The sequence below is a fragment of the Aythya marila genome (genome assembly GCF_965140915.1).
Source record: "Aythya marila genome assembly, chromosome: 6".
NCBI lineage: Eukaryota > Metazoa > Chordata > Aves > Anseriformes > Anatidae > Aythya > Aythya marila.
Genome location: NC_139047.1, coordinates 23,891,864 through 23,908,626, shown reverse-complemented (window position 1 = coordinate 23,908,626; position 16,763 = coordinate 23,891,864). Strand labels below are relative to the sequence as shown.

At 40.6% G+C, this 16,763-nt stretch overlaps 1 protein-coding gene across 10 annotated transcripts in view; it reads left to right on the top strand.

Moving 5' to 3' along the window:
- Positions 1 to 16,763, top strand: part of KALRN (kalirin RhoGEF kinase) — a 495,524-nt gene that overhangs the window by 198,180 nt on the left and 280,581 nt on the right. For all 10 annotated transcript variants that reach the window (XM_082764116.1, XM_082764119.1, XM_082764117.1 and 7 more), the window contains one exon: positions 732 to 1,244. In XM_082764116.1, the coding sequence (XP_082620242.1) occupies positions 732 to 1,244 (513 nt within the window). The remainder of the gene's footprint in view (positions 1 to 731; positions 1,245 to 16,763) is intronic.

Here is a 16,763-nt window from a genome sequence, read left to right as displayed (position 1 = left end):
GCACCCAGTGCATTTCTCTATCACTGATTACTGAGCCTAAGTGAATTAAAACCATTTCTCATTCTGTATGATTCATGATCAGTTCTTTCTATTAGCAATAAATTCTAATTGTTAATACTCTAGTGACATTCTGCTTTTACATTGATTTTGGTTTAATTGCATTTGAAATTACTAATATGAAAGAGCTCTGCGTGTGGCAAAAAACAACTGCATAATCTGGAAGAAGAAAAAAAAAAGTGCATATTGTAGGTTTTGGCAGGTCACAATACCTGCTTAAGTTCAAGTGCTTAAAACTTTTGCTGCTGTACAGCCACTAACCTGAATGTAATGTAAATCACAGAATCCCTGTAATACCATATACATGTTTAATGAATAATCATGTCCAGATATTTAACAGATGTAGAAAGAAGTCTTCACTGTCCGACTGGATTAAAGTAATCTATGGCAGAAGCATTCCCACGATAAATTTTTGAAGGAGAGTCTGGTTTGAAAAGACAGACATTATTACAGTAAATACCATGTCTTTAAATAAATAAATAGAATCAGTGCTATTAATAGAAAGCTTTTCAATCCAATTAATTCTTCAAAATTAAACATCATTCTCAGCATCTTTAACAATGTTGTTGCAATTATGTATTGATGAGGAAAATAATCGTTTCATGCTATTTATGGATTGTGCTGTTATTTCTTCTTAGTCACAAATTCTAATGCTGTCATTTTCTCTTCCTTAGACAAGTATGGTATCTGTTGAAGGCCTGGCAAAACTCGTAGATCCTTCTCAACTGACAGATGAGTTTGAAGGATCATTGGATTACAACCACGATGAATGGATAGAGTTGCGTGTCTCCTTAGAAGAATTTTTCAACAGTGCCATTCATCTATTATCAAGACTGGAGGACCTCCAGGAAATGTTGGCTAGGAAGGAGTTCCCAGTTGATGTCGAGGGCTCAAGGAGGCTGATTGATGAGCACACACAGCTTAAGAAAAAAGTGATTAAAGCTCCTGTGGAAGAACTGGATCGTGAGGGTCAGAGGTTATTACAATGTATAAGATGCAGTGATGGTTTTTCTGGTAGGAACTGCATTCCTGGAAGTGCAGACTTTCAAAGTCTTGTGCCAAAGATCACCAGCCTTTTAGACAAGCTGCATTCTACCCGACAACATTTGCATCAGATGTGGCATGTCCGCAAGCTAAAACTGGACCAGTGCTTTCAACTCCGGCTTTTTGAGCAAGATGCTGAGAAGGTAAGGGAAAACCTGTTTTCTTCTTACTTTTACCCAGACTATCACAAGGGCTAATTATAGAAAAAAATGTGATCATTTTCTCCTGTAATTAGACACATGAGGTATTCATCACAGGTGTAAATCTCATGTTGCCAGCTGATGTACTTTATGTGACTGGGAAACCAAATTGACTGAACTAATTGTTGGATGTAGCAGACATAATGACATCCAAGAATAACCTGCTTGTTTCACTTTTGATGAAAGTTAATCTGCTTTTTTTGTGTCACATTGGGTACATTTGGTTGATGTCAGCACATAAATTGGTCCTTTTTTCAAGTTTCTTTTACTAAGCTTATGAATATATTTATCTACATGTCGCAGCACCTAAAGAAGAATGATTTTAGGGTTTGATCCACTATGATTGTTGTTTGTACTTCTTGTGAGGCTGTGGGAAATTTGTAGTTTAAATCATCCTAATTGTTATCCCAAATATTTTCATTTTCCCTATCCTAGGAAATCACAACAGGTTTTGCAACTGGTAAAACCTTTAGTAATGGAAGTACGTACCAACGACATGGCCGCTTAGTTCCCACAGCATGAGATCTGAGAATGTGTTTAAGTTAAACATATAAACAGACCTAGAGAAAGCATTCTGAAATGATGACAGCAAGTAAACCTCACTGTGGCTGTTTTACATTAAATAACGCATAAGGATGGCATTTGAGTTCATACCTGATGTTGAGTCAGTGGCCAAGATTCCTGTTCACCAGTGTAAGACCTTATTATTTGAGAAATATTTAACATTAAATTATTCCATAGAGATTGCATGGTGACTTCATAGTTCTTAGACATTTGTAATACGGTGTATCAGCCTGAAAAGTACATAGGGTGTCTCAAAATGAAACACAGTACACAAAAGAATGTAGAGCAGCAGAAGTGGTGAGCAACATGGCTTTAGGAAGCTGTAGTGTGTAGTACCACTGCAGAGTTACACCCTCACCACCTCCTTCTTCAGAAGATATTCATTTGGGAACCTGTACTAGATAGGGAAGTCCCATATAAGCAAATCATAGCAGTTTGTCACATTTGTTGAAAACACTGGCTAAAAAACAGAGTTCCCTAACCAGCTTTCAGACACAACAACCCTTCAAACTTCAGCAATCCACAATAAAGTAGGCTTCTCAACATTACTATTTGTCTGCTGCTTGTCACTGGAAGCAGGTACCAATTTTGGTGAATTTGTTTTATAAAACCATGTCATGCTGGAGTCTTGGCAGCCTCACTTTCTTAATACAGTTGTGCTTGGCATCTTATTAGGTGTTTTTGTAAGAAGTCCTTGCTGCACATTTGAAATTCTAGGCCACAGAAGTAGGATATTCTCAGGGGAAAGTACTGAGCTCTTAGACTCTTGTTTATCTAGTCTGTATATCCATCAAAAGTCCCAATCTCCAGATCTCCCCTTAATGTATGAGCCGGTTGTTTCACTACCATGTCTGTTGGGCCCGGGAGGGTTTGCAAAAGAAACGCGGACATCATCTGAAGGGGCGTCCCATTGAATATGATCTTTTAAATCAATTTATATTAATTTTAATTGCAAATTAATTTTGTTTTTAAATGTCAGGGAGAAGCACATTGCTGAAGCAAATACAGCCGTCAGTACTTCAGGGAAAAGCACAGGACATTGGTTTTCTGTGCATGTACTAAATATCTCTAAGGGATGCTAGGACAAAAAAGGCACCATTGTTGTATAATCAATCCTCCTCTTGGGAAAGCCTTGAATTCAGATGAGTCTGCCTAAAGTGAGAATCACTGCAGAATCACTGAAGAATGCATAAGAGCAGAGTTTTTCTTCAAAATGCTACAGTATTTTCTTCCTCTCCCTTTTTCTTGTGTATGCCATGCTGTAAGCAGAGCACTTACTGCTGCCCTTCCCAGTGGCGGCTGCATTTCAGTCAGCTTGGATTTTCCATTTCTTTGGGATTTTTCAGATGACAAGTGCTTGCTAACATAAGTTCTTATTTTTACTAATGATTACTTGCTATGTTATTAACCTTATCAGCTGAAAGCTCTTAGATCAAGTCAGTGTCTGTGAAGCTTTTGTTGCCCAGCACTTTTCTGTAGTGTTGAAGGAACTTTCTGAAACACTTTTCCATTTCTTTCTCCTGAACAAGCACAAATGGATGGTGTAATACAAGCCTGAGCACTATGACAGCTGGGCTCTTTGCATGTGTTATTCTGAGGTTAAGTGCAAGGTTTGGGCAAGTCAGCAGGTACTTGAAACTTTGAGGTGAAGACAGAAGCAGTGCGAACATGAATCTTCCCTTTTTCACACTGGCTGTCTTGAGCAATTCCTGACTGACAAAACAGGTGTTTTGATCTTCTAGGTATCTCCTATTCATTTACCTCTCATAATCAATAAACAAAAACTAAGCACACAGTCTTGCTTTGGCTTTTCTGAGTAGCTCTCCTTGCCTTACTTTGATGACTACTGCATTATCCCAAAGAATAAAAAATATTTTGTTGCATTATTCTCACAAGTCAGAGTTTGTAATCTTTTTGGTTTATGAAATTCTCCCTAAAATTCTTCCAGTGAAGGTTGAAAAGCCTTTTACTTCACATTTCACATAGGTAGACTGGTGTAAAATATTGATGTGCTTATTCTCCTTTTGCAGATCTCTTTGAAGTAGTCTGATCATCTGAGACTGGAATGTACTTGTCTCATAAAAAGTTCAGAGCAAAACCCAGACTGAGAGCTGTCTCCGCTGTATATATATCCAGCACAATGTATCTGTGTTTTGAATTTTCAAGTTTCCGGGTACCTTTATTTGCTCACTTGAACTCTACCCTCTACTATTAGGTATGGTAGCAGAGCCATGGTCTTCATCTCCTGGGGAAAGGCACAGCTCTTACCCTATAGCCTGGATATGTCATTTAGTGCTAATCAAATGACAACGTTAATACCTGATAAAAGCTCAAACACAAAATTCTGAATATGAGTAAGACGTTAGGGCCTTGAAAAATATCTGTATTGTCATTGGGTGGTATTTTAGGAAAACAGTTCCAAAAGGTGAAAATGGACAAGGACTTTCCATTTTCTGGACACCTCTGACTTTAAAAATTTTAGCTGTCCTCATTGCCTGAAAAATTGTTAAAGATAAGATAGAAAAAAAAGGGGGGCACAAGATGGAAAAACACACAGTATTTTCAGATAGGTTTATTTTTGAACCACTTGGTATTAAAATACTACATTTTTTCAAAGCAAATCAGTTCACTTTTTTCCCTATAGATCCCCTCTATTGGAACATTTATAAATGACAGTCGGTGGCTGGACATGTGAATTATTCAAACTACAGGTATCACAACTTAAAGAAGGTCTGCATGCTTCTCTGCTAAGCATCTCATATCACTGGCAAATAAAAGGAGAGGATGGCAGTCACAAACGAGTGGGAGAGAGCCCAGTCACCTGTGGAGAAACTTTGTCTCCGAGTCAGACCTTTGGTGTTTTATTTTCCTGTGCTGGGGCAGAGGGAGCGGAAAAGTTGGGCTCTGCCATCGGCACAGCGCAGTGAGATGGGATCACCAGATGGAGGCTGGAAGCTCCCTGAAGCTCAAGTCAGCAGGCAGGGCAGCCACGCGGGGAGCTTTGGCAGAGCGCTGCGAGGAAGTTCACATGCTGTGCACTGCCGACTGTAATGATCTGCTGATAAATAACACATTTCAGCTGCAAGTGTAGCCCCAGCTCTCACTGCTCGACAAATTAATTCCTCACCAGCTAATATACGTACATACATATAGATGTACACAAGTCTGAAACGAGAGCTGAGCCTTCGCTGTGTTTTTACTTGGTAACAAAGAAAATACTTTAGTGATCAGTTATATGAAAAAAAATGTGGTCCAGTCCAAACTGAATATTGTTTAAAATAAAAAAAAAAAAAAAAAAAAAAAAAAAACACAATGAACATAGATCCAACTATTAGAACTATCTGAGAAATGTTAATTGGTTGGTTGAAATCTGGACAGGGCAAAGAATTCAGGCAAGAGTCCACATGTTTTGCACTGAATAAATACCAAAAAAGACAAAAAATTATCCTTACACTCTGCACTTTCCAGTCCTTCTGGAAATCATTTGTAACTGGCACCCAAATTGACTTTTGTAGGAATTTCCCCATTTTGGATTTGTTCCATATCAATTTTACTACCCTCATGTAAGTGAATGAAAAACAGTTATCATGATGTAATCAGTGTTGTCCACATTAAAAAAGATGATATAGTCATCAGCTGGACTGAACCTAGGGTCTCTGTTACAAACCTGTAACACCAGAGCAAAGACAGAGCAGGCTGCTGTAAAATCACTGGAGTCAGCCTCTGTCGAGAGCCAGAGGAGACTTGCATGGTTGTTTGGTCGCCCTCTCTCCTTCTGCTTTCTGCCTTTCCACAGAGTCCACAACACAAACTCCAAAAAAAATGGCAATGGTTGGTGGAAAATGCAATGAGTGAATTTCACTGGAAGCTTGTGGTGGAAGAAATATTTTGTTTGGATAGGGCCAGCTTTGTGGAAAGTCTAGTGGCAAACCACTGGCCACATCAAGTATTCAGGGGGCAGCGAAGCAGCAGGCTTGCAGTCAAAACCTTCTGCTCATCCATACTAAAGCTTCCCTTTGAAAAGGATAGCTTGGCCTGTGATTTTCCCTGTGGAGCAGCTCTGGGAAGCTGTGCTGGCTGCCAGGGGCTGCCGTGGTACTGCTGCTCTGCGGGTGGCTGCAGAGAAGGAGCAGAGGGCTCCCTGCGGCTCCTACCCCACCGCAGTCGTCGCTCCCATTTCCCGGACGATGGGACTGGTCTGGGATGATGGGAAGATTTCAGTAAGCGTAAGAGTGATCAGAATGTGATAAAATGTGAAGTCCTTATGGTAAAAGACACTTTTAGAGAGGGGGAACACTAAACAAAAGGGTCAGGAGGGGAATAAGGTGGGATAATAGTGGCACTAATTCCCCTGCATCCCACTGCCATGAGGGACAGCGAGAACACAGCACCAAGGAGCAGATTCTGCATCCCTCTCCTCACATGCAGTGCTTCTTCAGGCCTTTTCCTCTGTCTGGGCTCCTTAAATAAGGGAACTAATGAGAGCTGTTTTACCAGATAGGCTCTATTAGACTCAGCCTCCATTTAGTCAAACAAATAATGGGGCATTTGGTTCCTGAAAGAGGAAAATCACAGACACACCGTCTACTGTTTACAATTATTTTGAAGTGCCATGTGAAATGCAGGAGTTCCTGGTTTGGAACCTAATTTAACACCATGCAGAGTTAGTCTAGAAGAGTACAAAGAACCTCTAGCTTTACAAAGAAGTCAAAGCAAGAAAAGATTGTCCAGTAAGTGTATAATCTTAGTATTTGAGCCATGCTCACACTATTATTGGAGTATTACATGTGTCAAGGGTTTATGTTCCTCAGAAAGAAGGAATGCTGTGCGAGCTATTTGTTGTCTAAAAAGATGCAGGATAAGTTTGATTGGGGAAAAATAAAAAAATAAAAAAAAAATAAAAAAGAGAATGAAAAATGTAGAAATTTACCTTTTGGTTTAGGAAAAAAAGGCGGAAGGAAGAAAGAACCACTGAAATCTTGCTGTTGAGTGAAGGGAGGCTATCAGTGTATTTGTGACTGTGTGATACATGTCCACATTAACCATTTCATACATTACTTCCCTTTATACTGCACTTTAAAATTCTGATGCTGTATGTTCTGTAATAAAATGCATTACAAATCTGATGATATGATCCTTCTTGCTAATAGGAGCCAGTTTATTTTATTACAGTCCATTAGGCAGGGGAATTGTAACTGCTCCTTTAGTCAAGTGATGCTGTTTCAAGAAGCATTTCTAAGAAATGGGTCTTAGCTGACTTTCTGGAAGAGCAGCATTAGAAAGATTAAAAAGATCAGCAATATCTTTACCTCCTTCCTCATTTCCCTTCATCTCTACGTTTCCTTCTTGCAGCAGTGTCAAAACACTCTGGAATTGATATATATAAGTAGATGATATAATTTTATTATTTATACTATGTCATTATTAACCCTTAAGGATTTGTCTAACACCAAAAGGCACAGCACCTGGGAGAGACTCCTCTGACTGAGAAAAAAGCTACTCAGTGAAAGAACATTTCACCACTCTTATTTCACTTCTGGAACCACTTGCTTTCTTTGGTCTGTTCTACATGCCATATATGCAATTGCCTCCACAATTTTGTGTGAAACATTGGCTTAGAAATTAATGGAAAGGGGATGTGTCCCAGGGAGCGAGAATGGGAAAGTGGTGAGGGAAGCACTCAGAAGCTGATGGAGCTGTCGTGTGAAATGAATGTAAAATCAGTGAGTTCTGGGACATGGTTAATTAGGGCTGGGGAGGAGGCATGTTAGGAGGGGAAAGAACCAGAACTGGGATAATAACAAGAGCATGTCCTTAGTGTCTTGCACCAAAGAGACATATATATGCCCCCTGTGCTGTTTCACTGGGAAAGGATTTGTTATTGAATGAGCATATGTAACTGTTAACAGTAATAATCATGCTGGCATAATAAGCATGGATTAGACATGGATTTTTGTGTAGGATTTAGATTTCATTGAAGCTCCATGAGTATCCCATTGGCGTACAGAACTCAGAGTGCTCTGGATTTTCCACCTAAGTACTTACACCACTGATATCACAACAGCACAGTAAGCGAGCATCACAGTAAGGAGCTTTCCTGGAGATTTTGAACACAGGGGGTGTTGTTAGACCTGAGGTAAGCTCCATAAGACTTCCTCAATAAAAGGAGTCAATAAGCTTAGTGTCTTCTGCAGAGACATTTGACTGAGGATCTACATGAGGCTCATTTTAGCATGTTACTTTTGTTCTTAGCCCATCCCGAATGCCTGTGCAGACAAAGGGTAGTGGCCCTGAGGTACAGATACTGACTGGGAGAAGCTCAACACTGGGGTCAGTGCTTGTGAAGACGCATGTGTTTGCAGAGGGCTTTGTAAGAAGAGTGACCAAGAATTTGACTAAGTACAAATGAAATCCCCTGCCCATAACCCCAGAAATAGAGTTCTCAGAGATCACAAGGGTTTGATTTGTTGGTGGTACCTAGCCCTCTCATTCCAAAGCAGCTACTTCTCTCTTCATCGGGTGAAGACACTCAGTTTCAGGCTGGTTTTAGCTGCATCCCCTGACCTGATAACATTTTGACATCTCCTTAAGAAAGCAGTGCCTGGTCCTGTAAAGCAGAAGTAACCTTAGCTTCCATTGGAATTAGTGGAAGACTCTCATGGTCTCTCTAAGAGCTCCCACTGGCAGGTATTCAGCAAGCCTGTGTTAGAGCTCTGCGTGCAGGAGCCGTGCACTTCTGTACGACTCCAGCACCTCTTGAAGCCACCATTTCTAGCTACTGTCTCTGGTGCCAGCCTTACTGATGGCTGGGTTAGCAGCTTTGCCACCCACTTAGAGACACGGGACCTTGCTTCCAGCTGTCAGTGCTGGTGCCCTACATGATATTCCAGTTATGCAAGTGCACATTCGCAATGCTATGGGCACCTTGATTTGCCAGGGCTTGTATTAGTCCTAATGTAAGAAAAATTGGCTTTGAAAGTGTACCTGACACAATTGGTTTTATTTTTAACTTCAGAAAAAATGCAGAGATCTCTATTTATGGATCTGAAAAGGAATAGAGAGGTCTTTGTGACCAAAGATTGCTTAATTGGAACATCTAGTCAAAGTATTTTAAAGTTGCTTTACCTTCTCTTTCTCTGCCTTTTCTCATACATATGGACTCATGCACAGTGCACAGTGTCTATTCTCTTCTGAAATTGTATTTCCATGTCTGGTGTCTACTCTATCATACTGCAAGTGAAAAATTCTTTCTTTTATAATCTGAAGTTTCCCCTGGCATATGGTGCCTTTTTGGATATAGAAATTCTCACTAGGTGGCTGTTCTTCCCCATTCATAAAATCAGGCTTGGGATGCCAGTGTGGGGAAGGGAAGTCAGCTATCAGTCCAAATAAGCTGCCATGTAAGTAGAAGATCATCGAGGACTTACCATCACTCCTGTTATCCTTGTGCCATTCTTAGTGTTTAAGCCCACTCTGAAACAAAGGTGACAAAAGAGGGGATGAGCCCCATGCTGAGCATAAAGTGTTTGCGATGACACAGAATTGCTAATATGAGGCAGAACACAGAAAATGGGTGCAGTTAGGTTCCTAAATTGTTGAACTGGCAGACACCATCTAAAAATATTAGATCCTAAAACACTGGAAGGATAATTATATAGATGACTTGTAAAGGAGGTTCAACTTGAGACTGAGCTGGGTGCACAAACAACAGTTAAGTGCACAGTTATGTAGCACCTAGCACAGTAATAGAGTGAATTGGGCTGGGGCATTGGCTGTTTCCATCAAAGAAATGCAGCTTTGCAGTTGAAAAAATGCCCTTGCAGATGTAATGGCATGGAAACATTCCTTGTGAATACAGATACATATCCACACATGATTTAAGTTGCTTTAGTATAGTACTGAGAATATTCAGCTTCACTTCAGATATTTCATGTAAAACATTTCTAATAGCATCAAGGACAAAGGACCAACACAGAAAATTCATATCAAAGAGAGAACCTCTATATCCATTCTTAAAAATCTTTGTGTTTCGCTAAATGAACCTATGCCAGCTCTAATCACTTTTATTTAATTACATCACGCATCTTAGAATAAAGGAGGCTTTAATAAAACAGGTGAGAATTGAAAGCATGCAACAATAACTCTATTGTGACAGCAGTTTTTCATTAATTTTCAGTGTGTTTATTCAAATGTGTCCTGTATCGTGTTCTTTTTTTTTCTTTTTTTTCCCCCATTTTAAGATAATAGAATTCTTGCTTCTGAGTACTGCTTCTGCTCTGTCTTGAGGCAAGTAGTCAGTGCTTTCTGTTTTGGACAAGCCACTATTAGATGGTCTGATGCAGCTGAATAAACAGTATTATATTCTGAATCTATCTTTTCTGATTATTATTTTTTTCTGAAGCTCAGTGGCAGCAGAAAAGGGTTTAGGCTCATAGATACCCCAAATTACTAGGCTTGCATGACCTCAATTTTTTTCTTTTCTTTTTTTTTTTTTTTTAAAGAAACACAGTTTGCCTAGAAACAGCAAAATAATGAGGGATGATTGCACACAGAATGTGCATTGACAGCCTCTTGTGATGCTGTGAGCATAGATGTCATGTGCTGAAGAGATATCAGAGTGGGATCAACACCTTCAACTTTAGTGGGCTCTAAGGATGCTGCTAAACTGTGTATAATCTGCAATGCCCCTCTCCAAGTCATGGACATGAAAGAGCTGTTGGTGAACTGGGGGGTAAAAACACTTCAGCATCTATAAAGACAAGGCATTTTCAAAAATCTTTAATAGAAAGATGAATCCTGTGTACCCTATATCTTGTAGTTAGAAACCTGCATGCTGGGACTTCCACTCATTGCAGGCTATAGCTCTGAATTAAAGATGCAGCTAGCTGGCGTCCGCTCTGTTTAATATGAAGTAGGATTCTAGCAGGTTGCTAATGCCACCCTCAATTTGCTGCCGACAATCTAAAGTGAAGAGTTGTTGGAGCGGGAAGTAATCATGGGGGGCTCTGTGGGAACTGTTCATTACTTTGACCACTGCTGGTCACACTTAATAAGATCCTGTTCTTGGTATCTGTAGGAAAGAACAGATTTTGCAAGATCAAGAGATCATTATAGAAGATTTTAACTTCCCTCAAAGCACAAACAGAGCTCATTTCTGCTAATTAGATTGTAAAATCAAAATGTCTTCTTTATTAGTGATGTACCAAAGGAGCTTCTGGATTTTTCAGTGTCAAGCTTCTATCCTGCTATTTTCTTTTTTATCAGGCAAGGCCACAGGGGGTCTTCCTCTGCGTACCAATTGCACTATGAACATTTGCTTTTCTGCCCTTCCATCCACCAGTAGAAGGTTTAGGGACAAAGCTAATAACAAGACAAATCCACAGGTACGTGCCAATTGCTTTGTGTAGCTCCTACAACAGAAAGCCTCTACAAACCCATTTTTGCCATCTGGTTTGAGGAAGTGTGGGATTGCCTTGCCTGCTGAGCAGAGCAGTCGAGGTAATTGGATAAATACGCGTCAAAAATCTTCCCAGTGGATGTTTTTCTAGTGGTGAATGTCACCTACCATGTTACAACCATCGTTTGTTTCTCTTTGGAGGAAGTGACAGGACTCCTTTTGGAGTCCACTGTTGATATTTCTGTTTCTTCTGCAGTGAGTCTGTAGTTGGTTTGACAGATCAGAGGATACAAACTTCCTTCCATAACATTTCCACAACTGGACCTGCGTTCAGACTCCATAAGCAAAGCACATTAGAATTTTCTGAATTCCATTTGCAGTGCTGATTTTGTAGATATGGACAGCTGTCCATCAAGAGGAGCAATCATCTGCCAGAGACTGATTGCTGTTGAGCTGGATCAGCTTTGGAGCAGCAAAATGAAAGTACAAAGAATGCAAGGTTCAAAGCAAAAAATGGGGAATTAAAAACCACAGGGGTTAATTGCCTTTCCTCCTGTCACACGGGAAGTCTGTCCTGAAGTAGGAGTCCTGATCTGATGTGCAAAATAGATATCTCAGTGCTTTCCATCTTTCTGTATCAATTCATCCTGCCCCGTGCTGCCAAATCTGCATATTTTTTATTTTTTTTTCAGGCAGTTAAATATGTTGCCTCCACAGCACTTAGAAATGAACCTGATCTTTTTGATAGGTGTGTAAAAGTAATAACAACTCATTGCTCCATTGCTATAGCTGAGGATGAGGAAGACCTGCGCATTTCCTTCATGCTAAGTGTGCCCTATAACATAGTTTAGCACTCTACAGCACTTACTATCCAGCTTGCACTGGATCATCCAACACGGCTGTGACCTTTCAGAGTAAGAGGGCAGAACATTAGCTGAGTGATGGCGTAGTTCCTGCTTTGTTTCCTAACTCTGGCAGCAATCGCCTCGCAGTCCGTCCGCGCCTAACTGTAAGGAAACAGCTCTGAAGCCCGCCGTTATTGGAACTGGAACATGGTGTGCTGTACTATTTGTAGTTTCCTGCTGCCGACATTGGATATGCAGTTACTATTCCTCTTGCTTCCTCCATGAACATTAGAATGGATCCAAAAATAATTGAAGGCAGTATGTTCTGATAGAATATTTTTGCATTTGCACAAATTTCCTCTTTATTTCTGTTGCCAATTTTGATATAGAGCATTTCGAAGCTGTTTCAGCTTCTCCAACTTGGCACCACTGGGAAGCACAGGAATGCTCCCCTGATCAGTATGGCAAGATAAAGTGTTTTGGCATCTGAATACAGACCTAAAACTCATTTTTAGGTACAAATATAGGATATTATAACCAAGAAGTTCTGCTTTAACTAATGAAGGCAAGGAGACCCAAATGCTCTAAAGGGCAAGGAAGCCTACACATATAGAAAGAGAAGAAAGCAGTTTTTTTTTTTGTTTTGTGTTGTTTTTTTAATTGCTTTGATCCTCAAGAAGGTTAGGTGCTAAAAGCCTAGGTGTCAGGAAATAATGCAATTACACTGTGCATGAGGTTAACAGACCTATTCTGCAGTATCTTTCAGAGGTATCTATGTGATTATTCCTAAACAAACATCTTCCTTGCCTGGATGAAATGCTTTAAATGGCCCATACTTGGCAAAGTTTAGGTTCTTAAAAGTATATCTTAAATTAGACTTCATAAGTATTTATAGGGACACACGGTGGTGGGTAAACAGTCAAGAGGTTGCCTCCTCAGGAACTGGTGGTGGCTGAAGAGGTGAAGCCAGGAGCACAGTCAATGGTTGGTTTCCAGTATCAGTGTCACTTTAGACTAAGATTCTCTGGCTTTTCTTCTTGCATACCATATGCATTATGAAAAAAAAAAACAAACAAACAAACAAACAAAAAAAACAGAAATGTTTTCTTGAGCCTTCATGTATTGCCAAAATCTTCAATGCCTTACTTCTAACACAGGCACTGAAAAGGTGTTGCAAGCAAAACAGTCTCAAGTTGAGAATTTTTGCTTAGTTCATTGTTAATCAACACACGTGATCTGATCTTGGTAATGGTGATGAGAGGCAAAAGTAGGACACAATGAAACAGTCTCAATTTCCCCTATTTTTATCATGGTTTATAGTCAGTCCATCAAAATACTTCTGGCGGGGAGACAGGCAGTGGAGGAAGTCAGGGATAATGTTTGCATGAGTTTCTTTCTGCCAATGTTACAGCTACTCTCCGATTCTTAACATTTTCCTGATACTGTGTTCCTTAGTGTCCCTGTCCCAGTGTGGGTCACCTCTGGTCCCTCAGCAGTGTCTGTGCCATCGAGCCCCTCCACCCCACCCCACCCCACCACTGAGAATGTCTTCAGTCCTCAGCTACTTCCTTTTTCTTCCCCAAATGCTGTATCTGGGTGCCCCACTGGCTGACGGGCATTTTGGTGTGATGGTTGGGTGCTGGCATGTGGTGGTTTTCCCCACTGGGGTGGCTCATGGTCTCCTCCTGCTGTCCCACTGTGCATGCCCTTGTTGGTGCCTGTTGTTCGGCAGCATAGGCAAGCACCATTGTTAGAAACCCCTGCTCCTCACCAAATTAGCTTTCACAATCCTTGTGATTTGGACTGAGCTGGATTTAAATCTTTTCAGCAGCAAACCTCTTCACTGAGGTAGGCCCTACGGCAGTCCTCTGAAAACTGGGGAGCTGGAGCAGCAGCAGCAAGACCTGAGCTTGTGTGCTGAGGTGGGGAACACATCCACCCTCACAGCTTGCCAGATTTGCTGGTGTAGAGGGGAAAGATGGAGCTGTCTGGTTTAAGGGATGTGGAAATAGCCAGGGTACAGCCCTGCCTGCTGCAGTGGGGCCAGCTGGAAACACCCCGAATTCCAGCAGGAAGCTGGTGCCTTTGGCTGTCCTTCTGCACAGAGATGCTGGCTCCAGACCTGACGTTTCATGACTTGCCTGGAGTTAAAACCTGTGATTACCCTACAGCTGTATCTCTGGGCTTTAGACATGGGTAATTTTGGTAGGGGAAATGCCACACTTCTGATACAAAACAGTAAACATCTGTCTGGCTGTTTCGTTTGTAGTGGCAGCTATCTGGAGTTGCAGGAATGTCACACATGATGGGCATGGAACCAGAGCCTATAAAGTCACCAAACTCATACAGCATTTTCAAGTGAATGAAGTTTACTATATATCTCCCAGATTCTGAACATTAAGAGGAACATTTCCTTATCTGGGAGAACCACTCTGATCTCTTCATAATTTATACTGTTTGTTGCTTTTTTTTGTTTGTTTATTTTTTCTGTTCACCTGAATGCTGTTTATTTGTTTCTTTTAGTATTACATTTGTAATGTAGCCAATGCATTGATTTACACTTAGGTAGCACACAGTTTTCTGCAAATGAGTTATACTTGGGAAAGGCAGTTTCCATTCTAAGGAACAGAAAATTCTTTCCAAGAATGACTGAGTGTTTGGTGTCTCCAACTGTGGTGGAAAAGCACGATATTTCAAAAAATGAAGCAAACATGAGGATGCATAAAATACGCCCAGATATCATTAGACATATTTATGTATTCAGTATCTGTAATTTTCTCCCACCTTCAACAATAAAATTATTGCTTCTCTATTCAGCATTACAGGAATCTCATGCCTTACTCTGTGCATGACTGTGCCTTCATATCTGTCAGGAAAAAAACACATATCTCTTACTCTGGTATTTAGTAGGAAAATTCAGCGTGAGTATGTTAGAAGGGGTGCTCTGACATTAATACAAAGCTATTTGTCATGTCACATATCTAGTTAATTTTCTAGTGGGTTGACAGTTGGGCCCATTGTCTGGAATAATTTAATGTGCTGTAGCATAAACTTACTTTACTCTATGAATCATATACACAGATATTTATAATGGAAAAACTGTGTTCATGCAGTGTTGAGGTTACACAAATACAGCTGTAGGTCTGAATCTTCAGCTGGTGTAAATTGGCTTCATTGGCACAACACCAATTTGCCCTGGCTGAGGACTGTGCCGAACACATGTGAAAGGGAAAGATCTGGCTGAAGTATCAGCTTGTCCGTCACTGTCTGTGAACAAGAAACAAACACAGAAACAAGCACAAATTTGTGTTTAGGCCCTGGTTTAGCAAAACACTTAAATGTATGCTGAGCTCTATTTTAAACCTATAAGTACTTTGATTTAATTAAGGATGTATGTTACAGAGTGGAGATGGGGATTTCAGTCAATTGGAAATTCTCATGCGTTGAAGCAGTTGTCATCAAAATTTTCATCAGAAGTTCTCCTTGGGTCCAAAAATTATTCTCAGCCAGCACAGTCTCACCAGAATAACAGCCATTCTCCTAGCAACCCTCTATGTGACCTACCCCATGTCAGGCACTGTGGGTAATAATTAGTGTTGTTGACCCTAACCAGCCTCATCTGGTCCTCCCCAACAACTACTCATGGGCCCGGAGCTTCATTTCAGCTCAGCTGGGGGATATTAGCCTATAGCCTATGCCATAGGTTCTGCTGAACAGCATATGGATGCATGGTCTGACTTTCTACTGTGATCTGGGACCTGTTTTGCTTGTGTGGACTATCCCTGTGATTAATTTCTTGACTCAACTTGGTTGCTCTCAGGTCTTAGGGGCTATAGGGTGGGCTCTGGTTGAGGAGTCCCGTGCCTGCTGCTGGGTTATGGTTCCCAGATCCTCATCCCTTAGGGAGTGGCCTGGACACCCACCATCAGCTCTCTGTTTGGCTGAATTTAGCCTCGAGGTTGGATCAGGGAGGTTTCCTCTATTCCAGGTAAATGGGCTCATTTGTTGGACTGCTGGCTCTTTTGCAGTGGAACACTTTTGGCTCTTTTCTTCAAGGCCTTTGTGAAGGTGTTGCACACTTTCTGTCTCTTTCTAGATTTTTAGGAGACCTCTGTATAGCCTCTTCTGATTAAACTGTAGCTATGTTTCTTGTTTGGAGGCACTGGAGATTTAATATTGTTATTATTTGGTTAATTTCTTTTTATAAAGGTAGCTGATGCAGTGCTTTCCAAGACTGAGTCCTCCTGTGTCAGTATAGGTTGTGTATATGCCACAAAAATGTTCTGCGGCCTTCTTCTTGTTAAAGTTCTGGTGAAGTTCATTTGCAGGAGATACAAGGAATATGGCTTGATTTATCTTTAACTGAATTGCTCTGAATGCTTTAATTTACTTAATGTGATAGGCATAGACCTTGTAGTTGGAAACTTGTAAACCTCAGGAGAGAGGCTCTGGTAGTTTCTGCTCTATGTGTGTTATTTTGTTTATATTCTGGAGGCATATGAAAATGAACTTGTTGAGCCTTAAATGGCCTTGCAGTGGAACTTTCCACTTTCTGTTGTAGATTAGTCAATTTAACACTGGCTGGGTAGTTTTGAAATTCCAAAATACGCATGGATTCTTATGTGGATGTTTTCTTAATAAGCAACACAAGCTTAT